The sequence below is a fragment of the Corythoichthys intestinalis genome, chromosome 9 (genome assembly GCF_030265065.1).
Source record: "Corythoichthys intestinalis isolate RoL2023-P3 chromosome 9, ASM3026506v1, whole genome shotgun sequence".
Lineage (NCBI taxonomy): Eukaryota > Metazoa > Chordata > Actinopteri > Syngnathiformes > Syngnathidae > Corythoichthys > Corythoichthys intestinalis.
The window spans coordinates 39,710,938-39,733,889 of record NC_080403.1 but is presented as its reverse complement, the minus strand read 5'-3'; the positions used below and the strand labels follow the sequence as shown (position 1 = coordinate 39,733,889).

The window sequence follows — 22,952 nt, the reverse complement described above, 5'->3', positions numbered from 1 at the left end:
ACAGACTTGGTTTTAGCGACTCGATGTGTTTTTGGTCATTTAAAACTGAATTTACCGAGGATTGGAACATATTCTCGGCTCCCCCGTTCACTATCTGTGTTGCTTCGGAGACGACTTCCAACGTGCAAGAGGGACATTGCTCGTTAAGAAGACGTCACGCAAATGAACGAATCTGATTGCATGGATGATTTCGTTCAGGCCAATAAGGAGATGGGTCCCAGACTCTTCTCACAGTGTTTGAAAACTATAGGGAGAATAGTCTGACGGTGCCAGGCAAATCGGCACCCTCTTTGATGGTACTCGCCGATACCACCATTTCGGGCCGAATCGGCCCCCCTGCTGATACTGGTATCGGTGCATTTTTAGTTTTGATACATGAAAAAACAAAGGAGGTGGGTTTAATTTTCGGTGCATCTCTAGACAAAAGCTTTGCCACTTACAGCATCTGAATCCCCTTTGTCCTTAGATCCACGGCTACCAACCACCACAGACTCCAGTACAGCCACCCAGCGCTGTTTGTCTGGGAAACTGGGAGCCATGAAGTAAAGGGACTGGCCTGGCCAACAAGTAGTATGGGGATGCGACTCCAGCTTCAGAATGTAAGGGATGTCTGGATGCAGACACCAGAAAAAGGTGAAAATTGCAGATGGGTGGCTATACTGAACTTTTAAAAAATGGTCAGTTTATTATAATTAGCGGTGTAATCTATTACCTGACTTTGCAGTGTTGATGAGCTCAGATGCTCCAACAGCTCCATGAACAGTCACCTCTCCATCAGGTAGACAGAGCTCAAACTCCTCTTCTGCATTTACACAGTCTACAAATGATATTTCTAATTAGCTTGTAGTAGTTGGATATTTATTGTTCAATAGGAGACGATAGCTACCTTCTCTGGGCTCTGAATCATAGATTGATAATTTGGTTCCATCAAGAACCACATACTTTGTCTCCCAGCCCTGCTGACCGCGCTTGCCATTTCTTTGTAAAACACACAAACAATACTATTTCAAAATCCTGAAGAATATTAGTCCTCTACAACACATAGCATGACACATTGTGTTATTCTCGACTGTTTAGTATGAGAGTGAATTATTAACCTTGGCTGCTTCATCCATCCCTCCAAGCGAACGTGCCCACTGGCCTCCTTCACCTGTAGTCCAGGGGAGCCTGCTTTCTCTCGGCATAAAGCCTCAGAAAAGTGGGTGGCATACTGAGCTGGCAGGCCACAAGTAGCTGGAAGGCATGGTGAGCATTTGGGATGACAGAGGGTGTGGCACTCTAAAGGAAGACAAAAAAAAAGATGAATAAAAACATTCAATCTAGGCAAAGATGGCAAAACAGGTTTTGATTAGAAAAGCCAATTCCACCAATCCTTACGTGTAAACACACAAACCTAGACAAGTGGCAGCCTGGCGTCCAAAATGCACTGTGTCCAGACAGACGGCACATTTGGCAGCCCTCATGTTAAGACCCACGGTGAAGCGATGGGGAATGTTATGGTGCATTCTTTCTTTCACACGACGACCAAACTCTGCAAATTAAAAAAAAAAAAAAAAAAAAAAAAGGTGGGGTGCACAGCTGTCAGCAGAAACATATTGTTTGGGTTCAACAACGTTTTTTTAATAGCTCACATGGTAAAAATGGTAAACAAACAAAGACTGATTTTCATTGTAAATTCTGTGTTTTGGTATGAACTGAACTAAAGCACACTATGTGTTCCAATCATAATGGAATGCATAAAGAAAGAAGTATGGGGATACAAAATGCTTTAATGGAGCACCACCGTTATGTAGGAAAATGTAAGATAGAGGAATGGTTGACTGCTAACTTACTTTCAAAGGTGACCCTCCTCTTTTCTGCTAGGAATAAGAGGAAAGAGACAGAAAGGAGATAGCAGTCTAACAATAACTATATGAAAGTGAAAGACACAAAAAGTTTGAGGCCTGAATCACTTCAAAGAAAAAGGCAATGGACAAGGTATATCTGATAGGATTAGAGCAGATGTCCCCTTTGTCTGTCCACTTTTCATTATATCGCTCTAATGGGAGGACTTTGAAGAACTAATTAAAAAACATTAGGATCAGAACAGTGAAATCAGATTGGTTTGATGAGAGACATTCTCATTCCTTTTCTACTAAATAAGAAAGTCTGCACTAAAACCAGTTTCTTCAGGTCTTAATCCATTATCCTTCTCTGGTGAGACAGGCCCATGTCGGATTAAATATAGGCTGGATAAATGCACAGCAACTAAAACTTGAAACACAAATTTAAAAAAAACGTTTTTTTCCTTAAATATCCTGATTTGCTGAGTGTTTCAGTTTTATAAGATCATGAGCATAGTTATCCAACGTAATTTAGGACCAAATCCTCTTTACACAGGTTGACAGTCGAAACAAACATACAGAAACCACAGAACATTGGCAAACAAATGGCCCATTTTTGTTGATAGTGACAGCATACAGGTGAGTACTACTATACTGACAAATTTGACTTGAAGATTTATGTAAAAGAGACTATGTGTGTGTATGAGTGTCACCTTCAGGTGTGGAAGTCTCCTTGGATCGGGTTGAGGGGTTAAGCAGCCCACAAGGGTTGGGTTGATGCTCTGGGGACTTCACAATGGCTGACATGAGGATTTGATGGCGAGCCTGGGCTGGAGTGGAGGTAGTCAGGTGATCCTGTGCTTTGAAATGAGCGGCTGCATTTCAGAAAAATTAAGAGTAAAATCGTCAGTGGTCTGGATGTGTTTGTCCCTTATATACGGCCACTGTACACTTTTAGTGCAGTGGTGCATAGACCGCTATTTTTTCTTCCCCTAACAGAAACATGATTATTAAGTTGGTCAAGTCACGCCACCATATGCGGATATTAAGGGGGGTGGAGTGGGGCATAGCCCAACTCCCCGGTGGCCAAAAATGTCATTGCATGTACAGTGCTGGCCAAAAGTATTGGCACCCTTGCAATTCTGTCATATAATGGTCAATTTCTCCCAGAAAATGATTGCAATTACAAATGCTTTGTTAGTAATATCTTCATGTATTTGAAATGAAGTGAATCAAAAAACACAAAAGAGAATAAGAATAAAATAAAAAATAAATCATTATCATTTTACACAAAACTCCAAAAATGGGCTGGACAAAAGTATTGGCACCCTTTGAAAAATCATGTGATGCTTCTATAATTTGTGTAATTAACAGCACCTGTTACTTACCTGTGTCATATAACAGATGGTGGAAATAACTAAATCACACTTGCAACCAGTTAAAATGGTTTAAAGTTGACTCAACCTCTGTCCTGTGACTCAAGCCCAGTCCTGTGTCCTTGTGTGTACCACATTGACCATGGAGAAAAGAAAGAAGACCACAGAACTCTCCGTTTTGTGTTTTTTCATTGCATGCACAATAAATGAAGATATTACTACCAAAGCATTTGTAATTGCAATCATTTCCTGGGAGAAATTGAGCATTAGCTGACAGAATTGCAGGGGTGCCAATACTTTTGGCCAGCACTGTAATTGACATTTCAATATACAGTATGAATTTAAAATTAAGACTTTGCTTGTAAACAGAATTGTAAACAGAAGAGGCAAGATGGATAAATGCAATTTGTTCAAACCTTAGCTTTCAAAAGCGACAACAACTACTGAGTGAGAACCAAGGATTGAAGATGTGGACCATGAAACGCTGGAGAGCACTGCCAAAACGGTGAGTGGAGTTTCAGTTTGCCCCACTAAAGACGTTAATTGTACAACAGAGCCACCACTGGGCGTACCATATTCAATGGATGACGATCATGGCCAAAAGCACAGCTGTCCTAAACAGCCTTATTTAGAATTCCCCTAAAAAATAATGGGAAACAAACAAAACAAAAACAAAAAAAATGCCTATTTTTAATGTATTACTGTAAATGTTCCTGGCTGGAATATTCAATCTATAAGGGTGCAGCGTGTACTTCTCCACTAGGTAACACAGAAAAACGCTTGCGCTCACACAAGCACGCACACACACACAGCTAGGATGCCTGTATGTACGAGCATGGGCTAAACTACTATCCAAGCATATATTTTGAAAGCTAATTTTTATTGCACTGCGTTTCGGGGTCATCAACATTTTTGTGCACCCCATCCCCCACCACAAAAGTCAAACTGCGGCTATGCTCTCCAGCTAAATTGCCTGGCTAGTAAGATGTCCTTGTGCATGATGGTTTTGCAAACAAACAAACAAACAAAAAAGATATTAAGGGAAATTTTATTGTGAAGTGATTTTTTTTTACTGTAAAAAGGGGCAGACAACAAGATTTATTTCCCACAGTGCTCCTTTTTATTTTACTTGTATGTGTGTTATGTAGGTTAAATGAGAACTACATAAGAGCTGACAAGCATTGACCGCTACTATAAAAAGACTGTCATGGCGTACCCTCTTCCCTTAGCGATCGTAGCTCTATTCTCATCTTTTGAAGAGCTTCTTCCAACTCTCCACATCTGGAGCGCTCCTTTTCCAAAGCGAGCTTCATGTCACTGTACTGCAAGGGAACTGCGGGTTGGGATTGAGGAGTCAATGCCCCATTGGTTGTAGTGCCAACATCTTCACGCCGTCGCCCAAAAATACCCTGCTAACACACAGGAGGATTATTTTACTTAGTGTAGATTATGAAATTACGATATATGTTCAAAAGCTTTGCTACATACAGTGGGGCAAATAAGTATTTAGTCAACTACCAATTGTGCAAGTTCTCCTACTTGAAAAGATTAGAGAGGCCTGTAATTGTCAACATGGGTAAACCTCAAACATGAGAGACACAATGTGGAAAAAAAAAAAAACAGAAAATCACATTGTTTGATTTTTAAAGAATTTATTTCCAAATTAGAGTGGAAAAGAGGTATTTGGTAACCTACAAACAAGCAAGATTTCTGGCTGTCAAAGAGGTCTAACTTCTAACGAGGCTCCGCTCGTTACCTGTATTAATGGCACCTGTTTTAACTCATTATCGGTATAAAAGACACCTGTCCACAACCTCAGTCAGTCACACTCCAAACTCCACTATGGCCAAGACCAAAGAGCTGTCGAAGGACACCAGAGACAAAATTGTACATAGAACTGCACCAGGCTGGGAAGACTGAATCTGCAATAGGTAAAACGCTTGGTGTGAAGAAATCAACTGTGGGAGTAATTATTAGAGAATGGAAGACAAACAAGACCTACAGAGAGCTGGGACCACAGTAACAAAGGCTACTATCAGTAACACAATGCGCCACCAGGGACTCAAATCCTGCACTGCCAGACGTGTCCCCTTGCTGAAGAACGTACACGTCCAGGCCCGTCTGCTGTTCGCTAGAGAGCATTTGGATGATCCAGAAGAGGACAGGGAGAATGTGTTATGGTCAGATGAAACCAAAATAGAACTTTTTGGTAGAAACACAGGTTCTCGTGTTTGGAGGAGAAAGAATACTGAATTGCATCCGAAGAACACCATACCCACTATGAAGCATGGGGGTGAAAACATCATGCTTTGGGGCTGTTTTTCTGCAAAAGGACAAGGACAACTGATGTGTCTAAACGAAAGAATGAATGGGGCCATGTATCGAGAGATTTTGAGTGAAAATCTCCTTCAATAAGCAAGGGCATTCAAGATGAGACGTGGCTGGGTCTTTCAGCATGACAATGATCCCAAACACACAGCCAGGGCAACAAAGGATAGGCTTCGTAAGAAGCACTTCAAGGTCCTGGAGTGGCTTAGCCAGTCCCCAGATCTCAACCCCATAGAAAATCTGTGGAGGGAGTTGAAAGTCCCTGTTGCCCAACGACAGCCCCAAAACATCACTGCTCTAGAGGAGATCTGCATGGAGGAATGGGCCAAAATACCAGCAACGGTGTGTGAAAAGCTTGTGAAGAGTTACAGAAAACGTTTGGCCTCCATTATTGCCAACAAAGGGTACATAACAAAGTATTGAGATGAACCATTGGTATTGACCAAATACTTATTTTCCACCATGATTTGCAAATAAATTCTTTAAAAAAAATCAAACAATGTGATTTTCTGTTTTTTCCCCACATTCTGGCTGTCATGGTTGAGGTTTACCCATGTTGACAATTACAGGCCTCTCTAATATTTTCAAGTGGGAGAACTTGCACAATTAGTGATTGACTAAATAATTATTTGCCCCACTGTAAGAAGGGCAGGGCCTCATATTTATAAAAGCCAGGTGCCGCAATAATTTTTATCTGTATAGTGTACACAGTATTAATACTAATTATTTTAACAGTAACTATACTTGCACTTACATATTGAAGCTAATATCAATCGTCCATTAGAGTTTTTTGCCATTTATTGTTTTACAGTACTGACCTTCTTTTTCTTTGTGGGTTGGTCCATTTTGGCCTGTAGGAAATCAATGAGTTTGGTCTGCTGGGAGATGGTACCTTCCATCTTTACCTTCTCATGAGAATATACAGCCTGCAAAGTAATGCAGAATTTAAACTCTTCTGAGGACGTCACTTACAACACTTTCCTTATTTTTTCCCTACAGTAAATCTAGGAATCATTGAAATTACCAATATCAGCCATACTAGTCCCCAAACAGTATCTTAATTAATTTGGCTGAGATATTGCATTAGCACCTGTATATTTTCCAGCTGGTACTCCAAATCGGTCCTCTCAGTTTTGAGCATATCAGTCTGGTCCAGTGCATCCTGTAGGCCCTGTGTAAGACGGAAAATATGGCTCTTTTGCAGATCCATCTGCTGTTGCAGCTTCCCTTGCTGTGAAAACACCAGCAGAGAAATACTGTAAGTGTAAAAAAATAATTCATATGAAAAAATACATACATCAACAAGACTTTCATTTAATTATGGATATGAACAACAACAACAACAACAAAACAACCATAATTCTCTGTCCATAAATCATTACTTTAACCCTTGACTTGACAGCAACTGAAAACTTCTGTTCTGTTAAGACTACTAAAATCAATTTCTGTTCTAAGACAACCACAATGTTCCTGTTCCGATCAACTCTTTCAGTGCCAATCACAATAATAGACATACAAAAATGTGGCTCTTTTTATCATTCTGCTGTGAATTTCAATTAGTTGATCACTATTAGAAGTCTAATCCATTTGACCTGGGAAGGGTGGGGGGCACCGCCATTAATTTACCGCCAGCTCAAGCTGCAACAACTAATTGATTAAGTCAATTAAAATCGATTAACAAATTAGTTACCAACAAATTGGATAATCGATTTTTGCCAGCATCTATGAGCAGTCCCGTTTGGGTCCTTGTTGGTGTGTAATGTGAGGTAGTGCGCATGCCAGTGATTAGAGCAAGAGAGAGCGAGCGAGAGAGTTCACTGCTACAATCAGGTTGGGTTGCTGAATCAATAATATGATGAAGTGTCGAGAGCTAGCTTGTCTTTTGCTTTTTTTTTTTTTTTTTTAGGTCCAGTGTGCCTCCGTCAGAGGTGGGAAAATGAAGCCAATTCTATTGCTTATATTCTTTGTTGACAAGATGTTACTACTTTGTACGTAGAGCTAAGCTAGTTAGCAATTATGCTAATCAGTGTCGGAAGTGTCCATTTATATTGTGTTTTGGAGAAGCATATTAGCACTTGAGTTATTGTTAGATAGTAAAGTTGTCTCATTTCTTTTCATAAAGAAAACACGGATAAACCCATTAATTTAACAGCTTAGAGTCTCCTTTCAACACAAATTCCCAAACTCAAACTGTAAATTGTCATACAAGAGTGTGCTTTGAAATTAGATTTGGATTGCATTTATGAACAACTGTTAGATAAAGAAAACATTCATTCATAGTCTGCCTCCTTATTTGATTTTGTTTAAAGGTTAAATGAGTCATTGACACAATGTACTGTATAGAAGCAGTGTCAATCAGAAGAACTTTTTTTATTTGAATGAGGACTTTTGGCTGAGAAATTCTTTATATTTTAAACTCAGAACTTTTATGAAAAAGCTAACAAGTTTTATTGCCTTAAAACAGTACAGTTGTACACTACAGTGAAGTCAGGAAGCTGTAATAAAATATATTTGAAGGAAATAGTCATCCATTTGGTCTTCATTATTACTTACAACATGCCTAAAACAATTACAAGTTAAATTGTGAAGGTAATTCAAAAAAGTTACATTTATTCGATTAATATATTATAAAAATAATCGTTAGTTGCAGCCCTACAGTGCCAGCCCTCCCAATTTCAAATGAATTGGACATCTATCATTATCTGTGGCAGCCATTTAATCAAATAATATTCATATATTCGTATATTCATAGTTCTGCTAAAGAACAGTGTACAAAAATAAAAAATGTCAGGAAAAGCCTACCACAACAGCTGGGGTAATCAGAGGCACAATAAACAGTGGCATGTGTGTCCTGACTCCCATTAAACATGAGTTTTTATGTGATTGCTTAATTCAGACCACAACCATATGTCCACTCATTATCTGAATTGTTTATTTCTTCTTTGCCATACCAATACATTATCTTTTTTTTTTCAATTGATTTTTTGCATGTTCTATATAAAGGTCACTTTAATCGTGGATTGAATCACTTTCAAATATTGGTCCCATTTTATGCCCATGCTTTGCAATTTACTTGTGAACAATCAATGATGTAAGTCAGCTGATGCATGCTCCAGCCAGAAGATTAGAAAATTGATTGATGGAACATGAATCAATGGAAAAATTTAGCATACCAGATATGTTCTAAAATTGATGTACAATGTACATTACATTTTGTGTGAAAAATGCCTATGTAATAAAATTGACTTTCTACCTCTTCCATCAGCCTCTGTTTCAACTCCCTTTCAGTCTCCAATTTCTGCTGCAAGCTGCGAGCGTTCATCTCTAGCATGGCATGTTTCTTCTCCAGATCATTGAGCTTTTCAAACAAAAGAATGCACAATGAAATAATTTTGCTGTAACAAGAGCAAGACTAAAACGGTAGCATTGAAATGCTGAATTAATTTCAGATATGGCGGAAAACACTCAGGTGACTTGAAGTTCCGCTCTTAGACCCCCAATCAGGCCAGATTTCAAAATTGTCCGATATGCATGTGTGATACATCATTGGAAAGCTTAAATTCTTAATTTTCTGGGGGAAGAGACATTTTTGACAGGAGGGTATTTTATTTATTTTTTTAAATATGGTTTTTAAACAGCAAAACCCTATCTGGAGGTGAGAGCACGCGAAAGAATTACAGACGCCATGATTTTAACGAGATATTATCGCGTATTTACCTTGTTTTGATCCAAAAAATCCATGTCGCAAGTATCACTGAGTGTCAAGACACAGCTGTGAATGGCCACAGCTGGATTTTTGGGGGGGATTTTATGGGTGAAACATGGTAATATAACAAGGGTCGCGACGCAGAAATAGCAGACATCAATTTTTCATATATTTACCCAATTAAACTTTTTCAAAATTTTCTTTGTTTGGATGGATGATTATTATCTATTGTTATCTATTATTATTATTATTATAATCTAAAATATCGGGGAAAATGCGACAGTAACAAAAAACATACAATTTAGCGATAGCAATGAGGTAGATATCCGTGACTTTTTTACAGACGCCATTTGCGATGTAATTTGTTTAAAAGTTTAAAATATGCGAGTGAATCATTTTTTAAAGTTTTTTTTTTTTTTCCCCAAACAAAATATTAGACATCAATTAATGATTCTTAGCTACAAATGACAGACATTTTGAAGAATAAATATAATTACTTACCTTGTTTTCATGGCTGGGTTGAAACAAAAACGGTTTCGCGACGTCTGTAAACGGGGGTTTCCAGGGTAAAACGGGCAAATTAAAAATAGTTCAGGGGCTTAATGCGCCATGAATCTGCTATGGCAGCATATAAACATATTGTTCTATCAAACACAACAGTTGTTTTGTCTTAAAATACAGCAGTTTCTTTTGAAGAGGAGTTCAAGAGCAGAAACTGCTTTTTCAGTCTTGCCTGTGTTTTTCCGCCATATTTAAAAGTTAGTCATCTTTCATCTGAAATATAAATCCAGTTCTTGCAACTCACGGTATCAGACAGACTTTCAGCTTTGAGTCTTTGCTCCTTCAAGGCCTGCTGCAGGGCCAATATCTCAGCCTTATGCTCTTTGACTGCTAGTTCCACTGCTTGGCGCGATTCTGTGCTTCGCTGGTCTGCCCGCAGCCTTTAAAAAGAAAATATTTTTTTTTGAAAAGTGAAATCAGAGATCCCTGGGTATTTTACCACATTCTAAACAAGACTACTTCAACATTACCTGTTTTGCTTTTCATTATCCAGCAGTCGCTGAAGTTCCCTGGCTCGTCTCTCGGCTTGGCTCTTTTCATCCTCCAAAGCCCCTCTCCAAGCCTCCCACTGCCTCTCTTTCTCCAGCAGCTCATCATTCAGGGACTCTAACTCCACCACCTGCTCTTCCAGCATGCTGCATGTGGTCTTCAGTGTCTCAATGTTCTAGGAAGGGGAAATAAAAAGGCAGATTGCAGAGACAGTCATTCACATTTTTTTTTTTTTTTTTTTCAAAACCAGTCTGTTCGATTTCTAGTGACAGAAGACTCAAATATTAGGCAACATTACTTGTTTTTGATTGTTGAGATGCATTTCACGGTCTGCCACTTCTCTCCTCAGACGGTCCACCTCCTGGCTCAGCTGTAGTTGGTCCTCCCTCTCATCTGAGGCTTCATCCAACTGCTTGGACAGGTAGAAATTCTGGCGGTTTAACTCTGCATTCTCTTGACTTAACTGGGTAAGCTGCTCCTCCAAGTCTGTGATTACCTGAAGCAAACAAAGAGATGAATGAGTTTGCAGTGCAACTGGAATGCAAAACAGTGTGACAATAGAAAGGCTTTATTTTGACATAAATGATTTAGCATGGTGGTTAATCAATATGAGTGTTTTTAAAATATCCATTTATTCATGTTCTATATCACCCTGTCTATCGCCCTGTCCTCAGGAAGGTCCCAGGTGGGCTGGAGCCGGTCCAATCTTACAATTTAAAGTCTTCAAATAAATATAATAAAATACATGCATCCGGAATGAGGGAGGAAGCTGGAGTACCTGCAGTAAACCCTTGCAAGCATGCAGAAAACAAACTCCACATTACAAAGGTCCAACGCATGATTAACCACGAACCTCAAAATTGTGAGGCAGACAAATTAATAGCTCTTCTGCCCATTTTAATTTGGCTACATAAAAAGAAATAAATGCATTAACATGATATAAATCAGCACTTACAGAACAGCTGTCTCTAAGGGCATCAAACTTCTGTTGGATTTCATCTCTGTGATTCTGTGAGAAAAGGGATATACGTACAAACAGTATAAAAAATTAAAATTAAAAAGGTTTAACCCTGGTACTAAAATGTATTGCTTAACATTAAGTCGATCTTTTGGCAAATGCTTTTTCTTTTAGTGTACAGATGTCAGAATATTAATAGAACATCCAATCCTGTATTGTCTGATCTGGCATGGACAACAGTAGAATGGGTGTTGTAATTTATTAACGTATACTTGCAGTCTTACCCTCAAGGCGGTAATTTCCTCCTCAGCCTCTGCAGTTGTCTCCTCCAACTCTGTCTTGGCTTGCTGCAGCTGACTCTCTAAGGCAAGTCGAGCTGCCTGCAGGCTGCTTATCTGGGACTCGCGCTCCTGCAGAGAGAGGGTCAACTCTGACACCTGTCTCTTGATCTCCAGCTTTTCCTCTTCATGCTCCAAACCCATCTGAAAAGGCAAAGGACAAGGATAAATGTGTTTATTACATAGCCACAATGACCTGAAAAGAATTTTATTTGCATATCATTAGCACTTGTTGTTGTCAACTGTACAGGGTACCTACCAGATGGTAGTTTTTTTCTTTTTTTTTTTCTTTCTATGACAGTTTCAAAAATAAAAGGCAATTTTTGTTTCGGAAAAGTGATTTTAGATTTTGTTCATTTTCAATTCAGAATCCATTACATTTTACAATATAAAGACGATACGATTTAAGATACAAAGCTCCTGATAACAATGATCTCACAACATGGTGATACACAAATTATCGATACAGGGCTCCAGGCTAACATTTTTAATCGGAGCACAGTGGCCCCCAACTTAAAATTTTAGGGGCGCAAGCAGAAGATTCAGGGGCACACACTATAAATTGACATGTAACGTTTCCTCAAATTTTCACTGTTTAACAGATAAATAATTTCATAATAAATGCATAAAACTACAATCTTATGAATTTATATTTTATTCTCTACTAGTTTTGACATCGACCAGTATATTGTTTAGAAATTAGGTTAACATGAGAATTTTGTTCTATTTTCATCGCTTTCACCTGGCACTACAACCATTCCGCAACGGATTTATTGATCGACAAATCACCTGCGAGGACACTGGCCAACCTGAAAATTGACATAGTGTAATTTTCGGACTATAAGCCGCTACTTTTTCCCTCATTTTGAATCCTGCGGCTTACATTCCAGTGCGGTTTATTTGATTTATTGGGTTAAAAGGTAACACTTTATTTGACAGTGGCGTCATGAGACTGCCATAAGACCGTCATAATTATGACATAACACTATCATGAGCATTAATGAATACATATGACGGATGTCATTAAGTGTCAACCGGCAAATCATGTCACTAACTCCATTTTTGTCCAGCTCGGATTTTCTACATCCATTCAAAAGTGAGATCATTTGCCGGAGGACACAAAATCATATCTGTTATAAACATTCATTAATGCTTATGACAGTGTCATATCAAAATTATAATGGTCTAATGACAGTCTTATGGCACCACTGTCAAATAAAGTGTTACCAAATATTATAACTAGCAATTAGTGAAACAACTGGAACAGTAAATGAAGAAAAAAGTAGCACAGAACATGAATTTAGAATGTTATTTACATCTTTAGTGCTGCAATGCATGCTTGGAGGCATGTTGGACGACAGCAGTGTTGAATGCAGGTGGCAGCAGAGGTTGACTGTCAACCTCAAAGGAGCAGTGATGGCCAAATAACCGGTTAATATGTATTGGTGTGAATATCCCATAAAACAGTGAGGGCAGCTGCGGCTTATAGTCCAGTGCGACTCACAGTATCTATGAAAAATGCTGTTTTTCCGTCAAATTTGGCAGGTGGCGATTTATAGTTAGTTATAGTCTGAAAATAACTGTATACATACCACTTTGTCAACATGGAGGAGCTATTATTTTAGCAGTGTGCGACCAGCACATATTTCATGATTCCTCTCGGCATGATTTCCAGGGCCATATATAAAAAAGCAGCAGTATAGGAAGTTGTTGGCGCTCAGAAAAGACCGGAAATGTTCAAATGCCCTCCAAAGTCATAGCTAAACAGGGACAAGCGATGCCGCACGGGCACATGGCGTTGAGTGTCGCTTGCCGCTACAGTCGCATCACGCCCCGTGTGCTGGCTTTTAGCGAACGGCAAAGGCTTTTGCATTTTTCCATCTCTCATCGACTCCAATGTGTCGAGCCCCTGAGTAACAATTATTCCTCCTGTCGGCCTCCTCTAAAGCAGTACTGGCGAGTTTGTTGGAAAGAAAGTAGTCACCTATTGTCCTTTTCACCATTGTACGCAAGTGCCGTCAAGTTTTCCCGCTACCCCAATTATAACCCGCTCCACACATCATTCACCTACATCTTCTTTCTTCAGTTGTATTTTCCCTTAGCAAACCAGCTCCCTACATTACCGCCAACTAGTGGATTTAACCGTGAAGGAATGTCAGAAAAAAAAAAAAAAAAAAGTTACTGGCCCGGCATGTGCGAGATGAAAAAAATACTCGCGTTGGCTCTAATTTTAGTTGCAAAATGCAACCATTTGAATGCAGTCTGGAGCCCAGTGATACATTGGTCCGAAAAATCCTTCTAGGATGCTCTACAAAACTAATGAAATGAAAAACAAGTTGTTTTCATCCATGCGCTGTGAATTGGAGTAAGTTTATCACTAGCAGACATCCAATCTATATGAACTGGGAGTGTGGCAGCGAATGAACGGATCCACAAACAGATTGGACTTTTATGGCCATCAGTAGCAGCCAATGCCAGGCGATGAGTGAATTTTGGGGCATTTCATGTCACTTCCTGTTGATCTTCGGTCACTTCCTTTTCCTTTTGGAGCATTTATAGGTTACTTCCTGTTGACTTTGGGTTGTGGAAAAAAATGTGACCAGAGAATGTCCCCAAATGAACAGAAAGTGACTCCACATCAACAGGAAGTAACTTGTGAATGCCCTAAAGTGAACAGGAGGTGACCTGCAAATGCCCACAAATATAGCTATGAATGCTTTGGTTTCAGGGACATTGAGCTAACGTAGACACTATTCTCATGACACTATTCATAAAAATTTTGGTCTCAACACGTTGGTTCCATTTTTGTCTTTCAACAATGACAACTTTTTAAAACTTCTTGGTGGGAGCATATCGATAACCTTTTGGGCTACAAAATATATCAGCTTTTTGATATAATGGCACACACCTAGTATGTACATTATGTAGAAAAATTAAACTGGAAATCTATGACTAAATCAGTTTAGTTCAACAACATACAAAAACAAAACATGAAGTAAAACTGATCTTTGGACCTAATGTTACGAAAACTTACTCAACTGTTGTCACTAGGGCTACAGCTATGGATTATTTTAGTAGTCGATTTATCTATCAACAATTAGTTTGAATAACTGGGTAATCGGATTAGGAACATTTAAAGCGTTACAGAATAAATTTTATGAGATGTCAAACAAAGGTTTGCTATGATTGCACTTTCAAACAATATTTAATGCGAATACAAAATAAAAATCCTGAGTGTTTCTTTAAACTGCAGAATTGCACCTTCATTTAAATATAAATTTAAATACCTGAACTTAGCCTCAAATGGTATAAAACAAATAAATACATGAATATCCATGCACAACAAAAGAACAATTGGGTAACTTGCATTGCAAATGCACGCAAGCTTAAATGCTATCAAATTCTAATTCTATTTTTTTTAAACAATGCTCTGAAATAATTTTTCAAATAAACAAAAACAGCTAAATAAACCTATAAACCAAATTAAGAATGCATAAAAAATAGCTCAGACAAACTTACCTTAAGTTGGCCTTAACAGGGAGCAGCTGGATTCAGCCATGTTCAAAGAGTTATGTCATATTCACTATTGCCACTAGAAGGCAGTGTATACACCCAAATCAATAAAACTAAACGCACACTAGGGCTGTCCCAAACGACTAATTTCCTCCCGATTAGTCAGCCGACTATTTTTACGATTAGTCGACTAATCTATTAATTTCTTTCTTTCTTTTTTTTTTTTACTACCTTAATGATGAAATTTTTGTTGAAGCTTATTAATTCACAAAAAATATTTTGGAACACCTACATTCTTTATTAACGTATAAACAAATAACATAAATATCAATAATAAATCACAAACAATAAGGTCAAATGCTGCCGGCATTAACTAGTGCGAAAAAAATGTAAACGGAAACACTAAGACTTCACCTCTTTAACAGGAGTCAAAACAATCCTTACTCTTTTTGTGGTATGTCATTGTCTATATTGTTCTAAATGTTAAAATGAATTGCAATGTCCCGGACAACCATTTTCAGAATACTTTGTGTGAGTTCAGATGCTTTTTTTGGTGTGCATTCTGCATTTTTGGGGGAGGGAAAAAACTGTACAACTTTTGTTTGTTTTAACCTGAAAATAGATAAAGTAGAGGGCACACTGAAATATTACAATTATTTTGAATGAGAGCCACACATACTCACCGTAACAAAAATTAAATATATAGTATTAATTTATTTATTTAAATATAGTATACTAATCTATCTATATACACAATGTGGGAGCTTCCATGATCCTAATAAATTTAATAATAATTAAAAAAATGTATTGTATAATTATATAATATCTATATAAATTATTTTATTAAATGAAAATGCACGTTGATACGACGCACATAAAGGTAACTTCCATTTTTTAAAAAATAGTTAGAAAGTTGTATGGACCTACAATCCGCTAGCTTGTTGTTTCTTGTTGTCTTCAAAAATTATACTTGGGTGACGGCGCTTCAAGTGTTCGTTCATAGCCGACGTGCTACTGTGGTATGCGAGCTCAGTTTAGCAAAGAGTACACACAGTGGCACCCTCCATATTTTCCTTGAAATAATTCCAGGCTCTGGCTATTCTGGTCCGCTTTTTTGGCTTCATGCCACTTTCATGTGTCACTAATTCTGCCCTTTTTGATAATTGGCGGTGTTTTCAACTCCTCTCCGTAGTGAAGAGTAAACTGGCGATTCACTTGGCTCGTTGTCGTCGGTTCGTCCGATTTCTTCCTCAGGAAGGCGGCGGCGTGCATAAAAACAACGAGAGGCGTCGGATGGCTCTTTTTGGCTACTTTTATTGACCAAAACAAAAACGTGGGGGGTGCAGCCACTGAACTCCGCGGTACCCGCGCACTTTCCCAACTCACCGATCTCGCTCCTTCTCTCTCGCTCGCCCACTTTCTTCCTCTTTGCTCAATCTGACAATGCCGGTCACATTGAAATAACAGCGGCACCCCTTGTGGGTGCCAGTAACAACCGCTTGCATCGCGAGCGCCCGCCATTCTAAACTTTATCCGCATGTAAATTTTTTTTCGACCCGTCATTACCCGTCGACTGTATGATTTGCCCGCCGACGCATTTACGTCATCGGCTCTAATGCACACACTTTCAAATCAAACAATTATAACGCCACTCTAATTAAACGGATACTCGAAGCAGCAAGTTTGATCCGAAGCTTTTCTTAATAAGATACACAACAATTCAATAGCATAGTTTTATTTTTTTGTCCATTTTTTTTCATAGATTTTGTATAAAAAGAAAAAAAGTGTCAGTAATCAAATTACTCGAGTTAATCGATTAATCGTTGCAGCATTAGTTGTCACACTAGCCCTGAATGTTTTTTACTAACACTAAATTGGACCAGTTTTTTACCATTTATACATTTTTTTACAGGCCAATATTTTAAAGACAAATTAATTTGATCCATTTCTAATTTTAAAATAAAAGTTTTTCGTGAACTTAAATGCCATGCCTTTAAGTTATAATGAGTGAAGACAAAACATATGATAGTGGGTGAACGACAGCGTGTTTGCATGTGAGTGTGAAGAGTAGTCAGCAATTAGTACCGTTTCGCATTAGTTCACAGCAGGAAAAGTATGGCGAAAGAGAATTCACAGCAGGGAATAATGTATGGAGGAAGAAAAGTAACATTCAGCCAAATGGTTCACTGCTATAATGTGAAAAATGAAAAATAAATCTTTTGAAAAGGAGCTAGTACTACGGGGGTTTATTTTTAATGTTATGAAATCTGGTTAAAAACTACTATATAGGACAAAATTGCCTTTTTAATTACACTTAAATATCGCAATCATATTGTGACAGAACTCCAGTCCATTATTAATTGATCTAAACAGACTAGAAGCTCAGTGGCCGATCAGATGCCTTAATCCTCTTTGTGGAGAGTAATACTGTAATGTAAAGCTACACTGAGAGACAGCTTAAGCGCATTACTTAATACTGAGCGAAAAGATTTTGTTTCTGCTCCCTATAGCCTCACCTCCCGCAGCCTACTCTCCAACTCCAAAAGACGGGTCCTCTTGGTCTGCTCCTGCTGACTGATTTTTTCTAGATGTTCCTCCAATTTGGCATTTTGAGCCTCGAGCTTGCCAGCTTGGGACTCCAAGTAGAACTTTTGCTGTCGTAGCTCTGAGATCATTTCCTCTTGGGCTTTCCTAAAATGTAGATATTAAAAAAACAAACAAACAAACAAAAAAAAACAAACAAATAAAAATGGATATATTACTGTTTATTTAAAAGCATAAATGCCTTAGACAAATCTTTTAACAAAACGCTCCAAAGAAAAAAAAAAAAAGAACTATGACATGAAATGTTTTTATGCTAAAAGAAATGTATATTTTAAGGCAATTTAAATACCGTATTGGCCCGAATATAAGACGGTGTTTTCTGCATTGAAATAAGACTGAAAAAGAGGGGGTCGTCTTATTTTCGCGGTCTCGACATTATACCCATTCACGACGCTAGATGGCGCCAGATATCATTGAAGCGATGATCTGTCATGATAGATCTCAGCTACTCTCCCCATTCACAATGCTAGATGGCGCCAGATATCATTGAAGCGATGTTCTGTAATGACAGCTCTCAGCTACTCTCAAGTTGAACCAGTTTGCATTATTTTATTGCAATGTTTTTCCTTATTCAGATTTATTTCAAGACTATAGTTACAGTTAGACTTCACTTTGATGGTTAATGCAGTTATTGCAATTTTGTTGTTTTATCACAATAGATTGGTTTATTTACGTTTCAAAAACCAGAAGCCATTCATTTACCAATGTGATTGCTTTTTAGTTTACATATTTAAATGTTCAGATATTAAGATTTGAATGAGGCAAAATAACATGCTTTTTCTCTCAAATATATTGTTATAATCATTTGTTTCAGATGTACTGTAATTATTTTCTGTATAAAAATCAATTTGGTGTTGAAAAAGTCTTTTTTCAAACTTGAGTCTTGAAAAAGACGGGGTCGTCTTATAATCAGGGCCGTCTTATATTTGGGCCAATACGGTATTACTGTTTATTTAAAAGCATAGATGCCTAAGACAAATCTTTTAACAAAACGGCGCAAAAAAATAGAACTATGACAGGAAAATGTTTTTACGCTAAAAGAAATGCATCTTTTGAGGCAATTTATATAAATAACATTTATTCAAAGATGAATTGAAAATTTCTCTGCAAAGCATCAGCAAAGCTGCGTCATTAAAAGGATGAATCAGCTGTGGTGCAGAGATTTCGAGATTTAAATGTTGATCGTTATTGGAGACAGGCGGAGATGGCGGAGATGGTGTCGGTGTGGGTGGGAATTTTCATGAAAGCACGTATTGGGTAGACTGTCTTATTAACTCACATATTTTTCTGGGTGTAAATGCTGCTGTTAGCAGCCAGCTTGTTAGCCTCTGACAGCTCGGCAATGCGCTGCTCCAAATTCTTCATCTTTGAATCCATGGCGTTAATGGTCTGCAGGACGAGAGGAGACAAAATAGGGTGGTGTAAATAACAATGGCTGGATGGGTACAAAGAGTACAAATATCACAAGCTGTGGGATGATCAAATTCTAGCAGAGCAATTTTGGGTAGAAACAGAAGGTTTCACTCTAGAAAAGTCCGCTAAGCTTCCCTTAAAGGTGTTGCTTGAATCTTCTACTGTCATTGTCAGAAGACGAAAAGCTTCTTATCTGACTCAATTCTACCACATTAACCAGATTAGGAGTTGAGCCCAGACTTGACTGTACAAAATTACGTACACTACAATTTAATCGGTTTTTAAACTGTTCGTTCGGAATTGAATGAAACGAAAATTTGTAAAATTCCTGTCAATTCCGAAAGAAGCATATCTAAAAACTTTTATACATTACCATCAGTGTATTTTTTGGCATTAGTCTGTCATATATCAGTCATTTGGGAAAGAAAAAGTCTGAAACATCAACAAATCTTAGCTGCCTCTTACATTCCTAACCATAAAAAGGGACAAATTCTGCAGCAGGATGGTGCTCCATCGCATACTTCAATCTCTACCTCAAAGATCCTAAAGGCAAAGAAGATCAAGATCCTCCAGGACTGGCCAGCCCAGTCACCAGACATGAACATCATTGAGGATGTCTGAGGTAGGATGAAAGAGGAAGCATGGAAGACGAAACCCAAGAATGTTGATGAACTCTGGGAGGCATGCAAGACTGCTTTCTTTGATGTTCCTGATGACTTCATCAATAAACTGTATGAATCCTCACCGAAGCCCATAGAAGTCATACAAAATATTAAATTTGGATCTCACAGCACCACTACTTTATTCGCTTATGTTATGTAACATATTTTTGTATTTGAAGTATTTTTTTTGTTCAATTTTCATACTACTTTCTGTAGGCGACAAAACTTTTGTCTTGCCAAAATTTGACCTTTATGTCTTCATTAAAGGATAAATATTTTTTCAGTGAAACAAATATATTTTTGTACATTCAACATCATTTGGGGTCTTAGCTTTCATGTGAGCCATTTCTGAAACCAATTGAATAATTAAAAGCCAGGTTATTAGCAATTGCTTCTACGAAATGGATAAGCGACAAGACTTTTGTCAGGAACTGTATATAAACAGTATACTGTATATTCTAAATAACTTTTTATTTTTAAAAATGCAGTCCTTTGGGTGAGCCTAAACCCACAGCCACAGCTCAACATTATTACCATCAGAACAAAAACAATTGAATTATTTTCCATGAAAATCATACGCGTATGTATCACGTTTACGTTATACACACACTCTCTTTCTCAGCACAGACAGTTGCCAAAGACAAAAAAACACGTTTTACCACCGTTAGACACACTAAACATGCTGGAGTTAACTCTCGTAGCTGTTGGGAAACGTTCATAACAGTGTTTACCAACCTTTAATTTTGTTTAAATGCAAAATCATATTGGAGGTATTGCCTCCTTGGCTGCAACCCTCCGCAAACATGTTAGCATGTAGGTTGCCCTCCTCCTCTAAGCCGCGATCGTCTATAACATTTCTGAAGCCGAAGTATTGTCATACCAGCGATTTCTTTTTCTTCAATTGGGGGGGGTCAGGAGTTTCACCTCCTCCAGCCATCGTGTAGCACAGCTGACTCACTGACACTGAGCAACCGGTGGGGGGAGGGATGAGCCTTGCAGCTGCAAGCGAGGGATTTCTCCTTGCATTTTTGGGACATAAAAAACAGCTAATACCTAAGGGCCGGTATATTGGAAATTTTTTGCGGTTTTGAAAAAGTGACGTTTTCATAACATGGTATACCTTGAAACTGGTAATCGGCACATGTCTACTTGCCATGCTAAAGTTTATGCTAATACTAAGCTAAAATAACAAGTTACATTTAGTGTGTGATGATCAATCAGCACAGACCTTTAAAGGCTAAAGCAACATTGCATATTCTCTCTTGCCAATACAAGAAAAAAATATCTTACCATGTGTTTCCAGACAAGCAAGATGGAGCACAGTCTATCTTAAAACAAACATCCTAAACTCTGGTGAGGAGGTTGAGGGAGAGGCGCAGCACATCTCACACCAGTGACACGACCCATACATTGCTTCGATGCAAGCTAACGTACCCAACTTACAATATTGAAAATGTCACGGATTGTGAACCACTATGTTGCATTTTCATCTCGTCAGTTTTAGTCTCCCAAGCCACGTTTTTAGCTCGTCATCGTCACGTCGTCATGAAAAAAAATTGTTCGTCGACGATATAGTTTTGTTATCGTCACTGTTGACGATAAAAACCATTACTATTTAAAACTATTTTTTAATGAATAGCTTTTTGTTATATTACTACCTACATTTTATTGAAATATCTATCAGGTACAGTGACAAATATTTTACATGCATTGTAATTTTTCTTACTGCTTTCTGCTCGCTGATGAGTTTGGAGTTCTCTCTTGACTCCTCCTCCTGCTGTGCTCTTCTGGCCTCGAGGCTTTCTTTGTCGGCCAGGTCCACCTTCATTTGGGCTTCCAGAACCTTAATCAGAAACAAATCAGTCAATGTAAATGCCACAAATCAAAACAATACCATTGTATTCTATGACCAAATAAAGATCACATTTCCCAGCAAGCCTCTTCCCGCAAAGAATTAAACTACGAAATTGAATTGCTTAATAAAGGGGGTATTAGCTTTTGTTCAAGGGATGTCATGGAGGAGATTTTCAGCACCATAATAACACTACCTTAATTTTATCTTCATAAAGTCTCTCCTTTTGAACAAGCTGAGTTTCCATCCTCTGAGCTGTAGACTGGGCATCCCTCAAGTGGTCCTCTAGTTCCTGCAAAGAAAAGGTTTAGAATAGATGACAAAACACAAATTTCCTGAAATGGACATACACTGTACACTGACATGAAATGTATTTGTTCAGGATTTACACTAACTAAGCAACAGAATGTTCACACGCTAGAACTATATACACACATTTATGATAACAATAAATTTACAGTAAAAAGAAATGAAGACTTGCATTGAAAAGTCGTAAATCCACAAAACGGCTGTAGCTGCGCCTGCTCATGCTGACACCGGTTAAATGCTGCGCTCTATGTATTCAGTTTATAAGCTGCCATTAATGAGAACTAAACTAGCCAGAGCACGTAGTGTCCAAGTATGACCTATCTGTAAGGAGTGATGAGGATATATGGAGGTGGGCAGAGGGTGAAATTAGGGGTAGAGTGGTGAACAGTATTAAGGAAGTCTTATCTGTAGGTCTCTCACCAGGATCTTTTCAGCCATCTGCTGGATCTGCTGGGATTTGGTCTGAATGTCATCTTTCAGCTTATTCTCCCTGCGTTCAACCATCTCCAGCCTCTTAACCTGGTTCTCCAGGGTCTTCCTGCCCTCCTGCTTCCGCACCAAAAACACCCAAATGAGACATGAGGCGACATGTATTTAGGCTATAAAGTTGGAAGATCTTTAGAAGTCTAACTACAGTAAGAATGTGGCAAATATTTCATAGTAAGAAGGGCAAGATGCAGCATTTTTGACTCTAGTAATACCTCTGTCTCTCTCAGGCGTCGTTTGAGTGTGTCACTGGAGTCACTTTTGCCTCGCAAGCGTTCCAGGTCTCTTTCCAGTCTTTCTTTGGCCTGTCTGACATTTTGCAGCAGTTCAGTAGCTTCTGTGCTGGCTTTCACTGCCTAAGGGGGTGAAAGGTTAAAGATTTTAGTACAATTGAGTGATTTTTGATGGTTGTCCTAATTACAATCATTAAACACAAAATGATTAAATGTAAATTTCAAGTACAATTAGGGCCTTTCTTCCAATCTTTGTCTATAACACAGCCTATGTACAAATTAATTAAAAGATAAAAACTAG

General features: G+C 38.3%; 1 protein-coding gene across 7 annotated transcripts in view; it reads right to left on the bottom strand.

The window, feature by feature from the left end:
* Positions 1–22,952, bottom strand: part of cita (citron rho-interacting serine/threonine kinase a) — an 83,460-nt gene that overhangs the window by 19,860 nt on the left and 40,648 nt on the right. For 2 of the 7 annotated variants that reach the window (XM_057846692.1, XM_057846695.1), the window contains exons 17-38: positions 22,634–22,774; positions 22,353–22,478; positions 21,820–21,915; positions 21,498–21,614; positions 18,976–19,085; positions 17,609–17,783; positions 11,526–11,723; positions 11,239–11,292; positions 10,582–10,779; positions 10,265–10,458; positions 10,039–10,174; positions 8,781–8,885; positions 6,618–6,758; positions 6,346–6,453; positions 4,416–4,608; positions 2,537–2,698; positions 1,833–1,856; positions 1,394–1,531; positions 1,098–1,278; positions 887–978; positions 713–817; positions 441–610 (exon numbers count right to left, since the gene is read on the bottom strand). In XM_057846692.1, coding sequence (XP_057702675.1) covers positions 441–610; positions 713–817; positions 887–978; positions 1,098–1,278; positions 1,394–1,531; positions 1,833–1,856; positions 2,537–2,698; positions 4,416–4,608; positions 6,346–6,453; positions 6,618–6,758; positions 8,781–8,885; positions 10,039–10,174; positions 10,265–10,458; positions 10,582–10,779; positions 11,239–11,292; positions 11,526–11,723; positions 17,609–17,783; positions 18,976–19,085; positions 21,498–21,614; positions 21,820–21,915; positions 22,353–22,478; positions 22,634–22,774 — 2,964 coding nt within the window. Of the gene's footprint in view, positions 1–440; positions 611–712; positions 818–886; positions 979–1,097; positions 1,279–1,393; positions 1,532–1,832; positions 1,857–2,536; positions 2,699–4,415; positions 4,612–6,345; positions 6,454–6,617; positions 6,759–8,780; positions 8,886–10,038; positions 10,175–10,264; positions 10,459–10,581; positions 10,780–11,238; positions 11,293–11,525; positions 11,724–17,608; positions 17,784–18,975; positions 19,086–21,497; positions 21,615–21,819; positions 21,916–22,352; positions 22,482–22,633; positions 22,775–22,952 lie in introns of all 7 variants that reach the window. The other 5 variants (XM_057846689.1, XM_057846690.1, XM_057846691.1 and 2 more) reach the window with 5 other exon arrangements.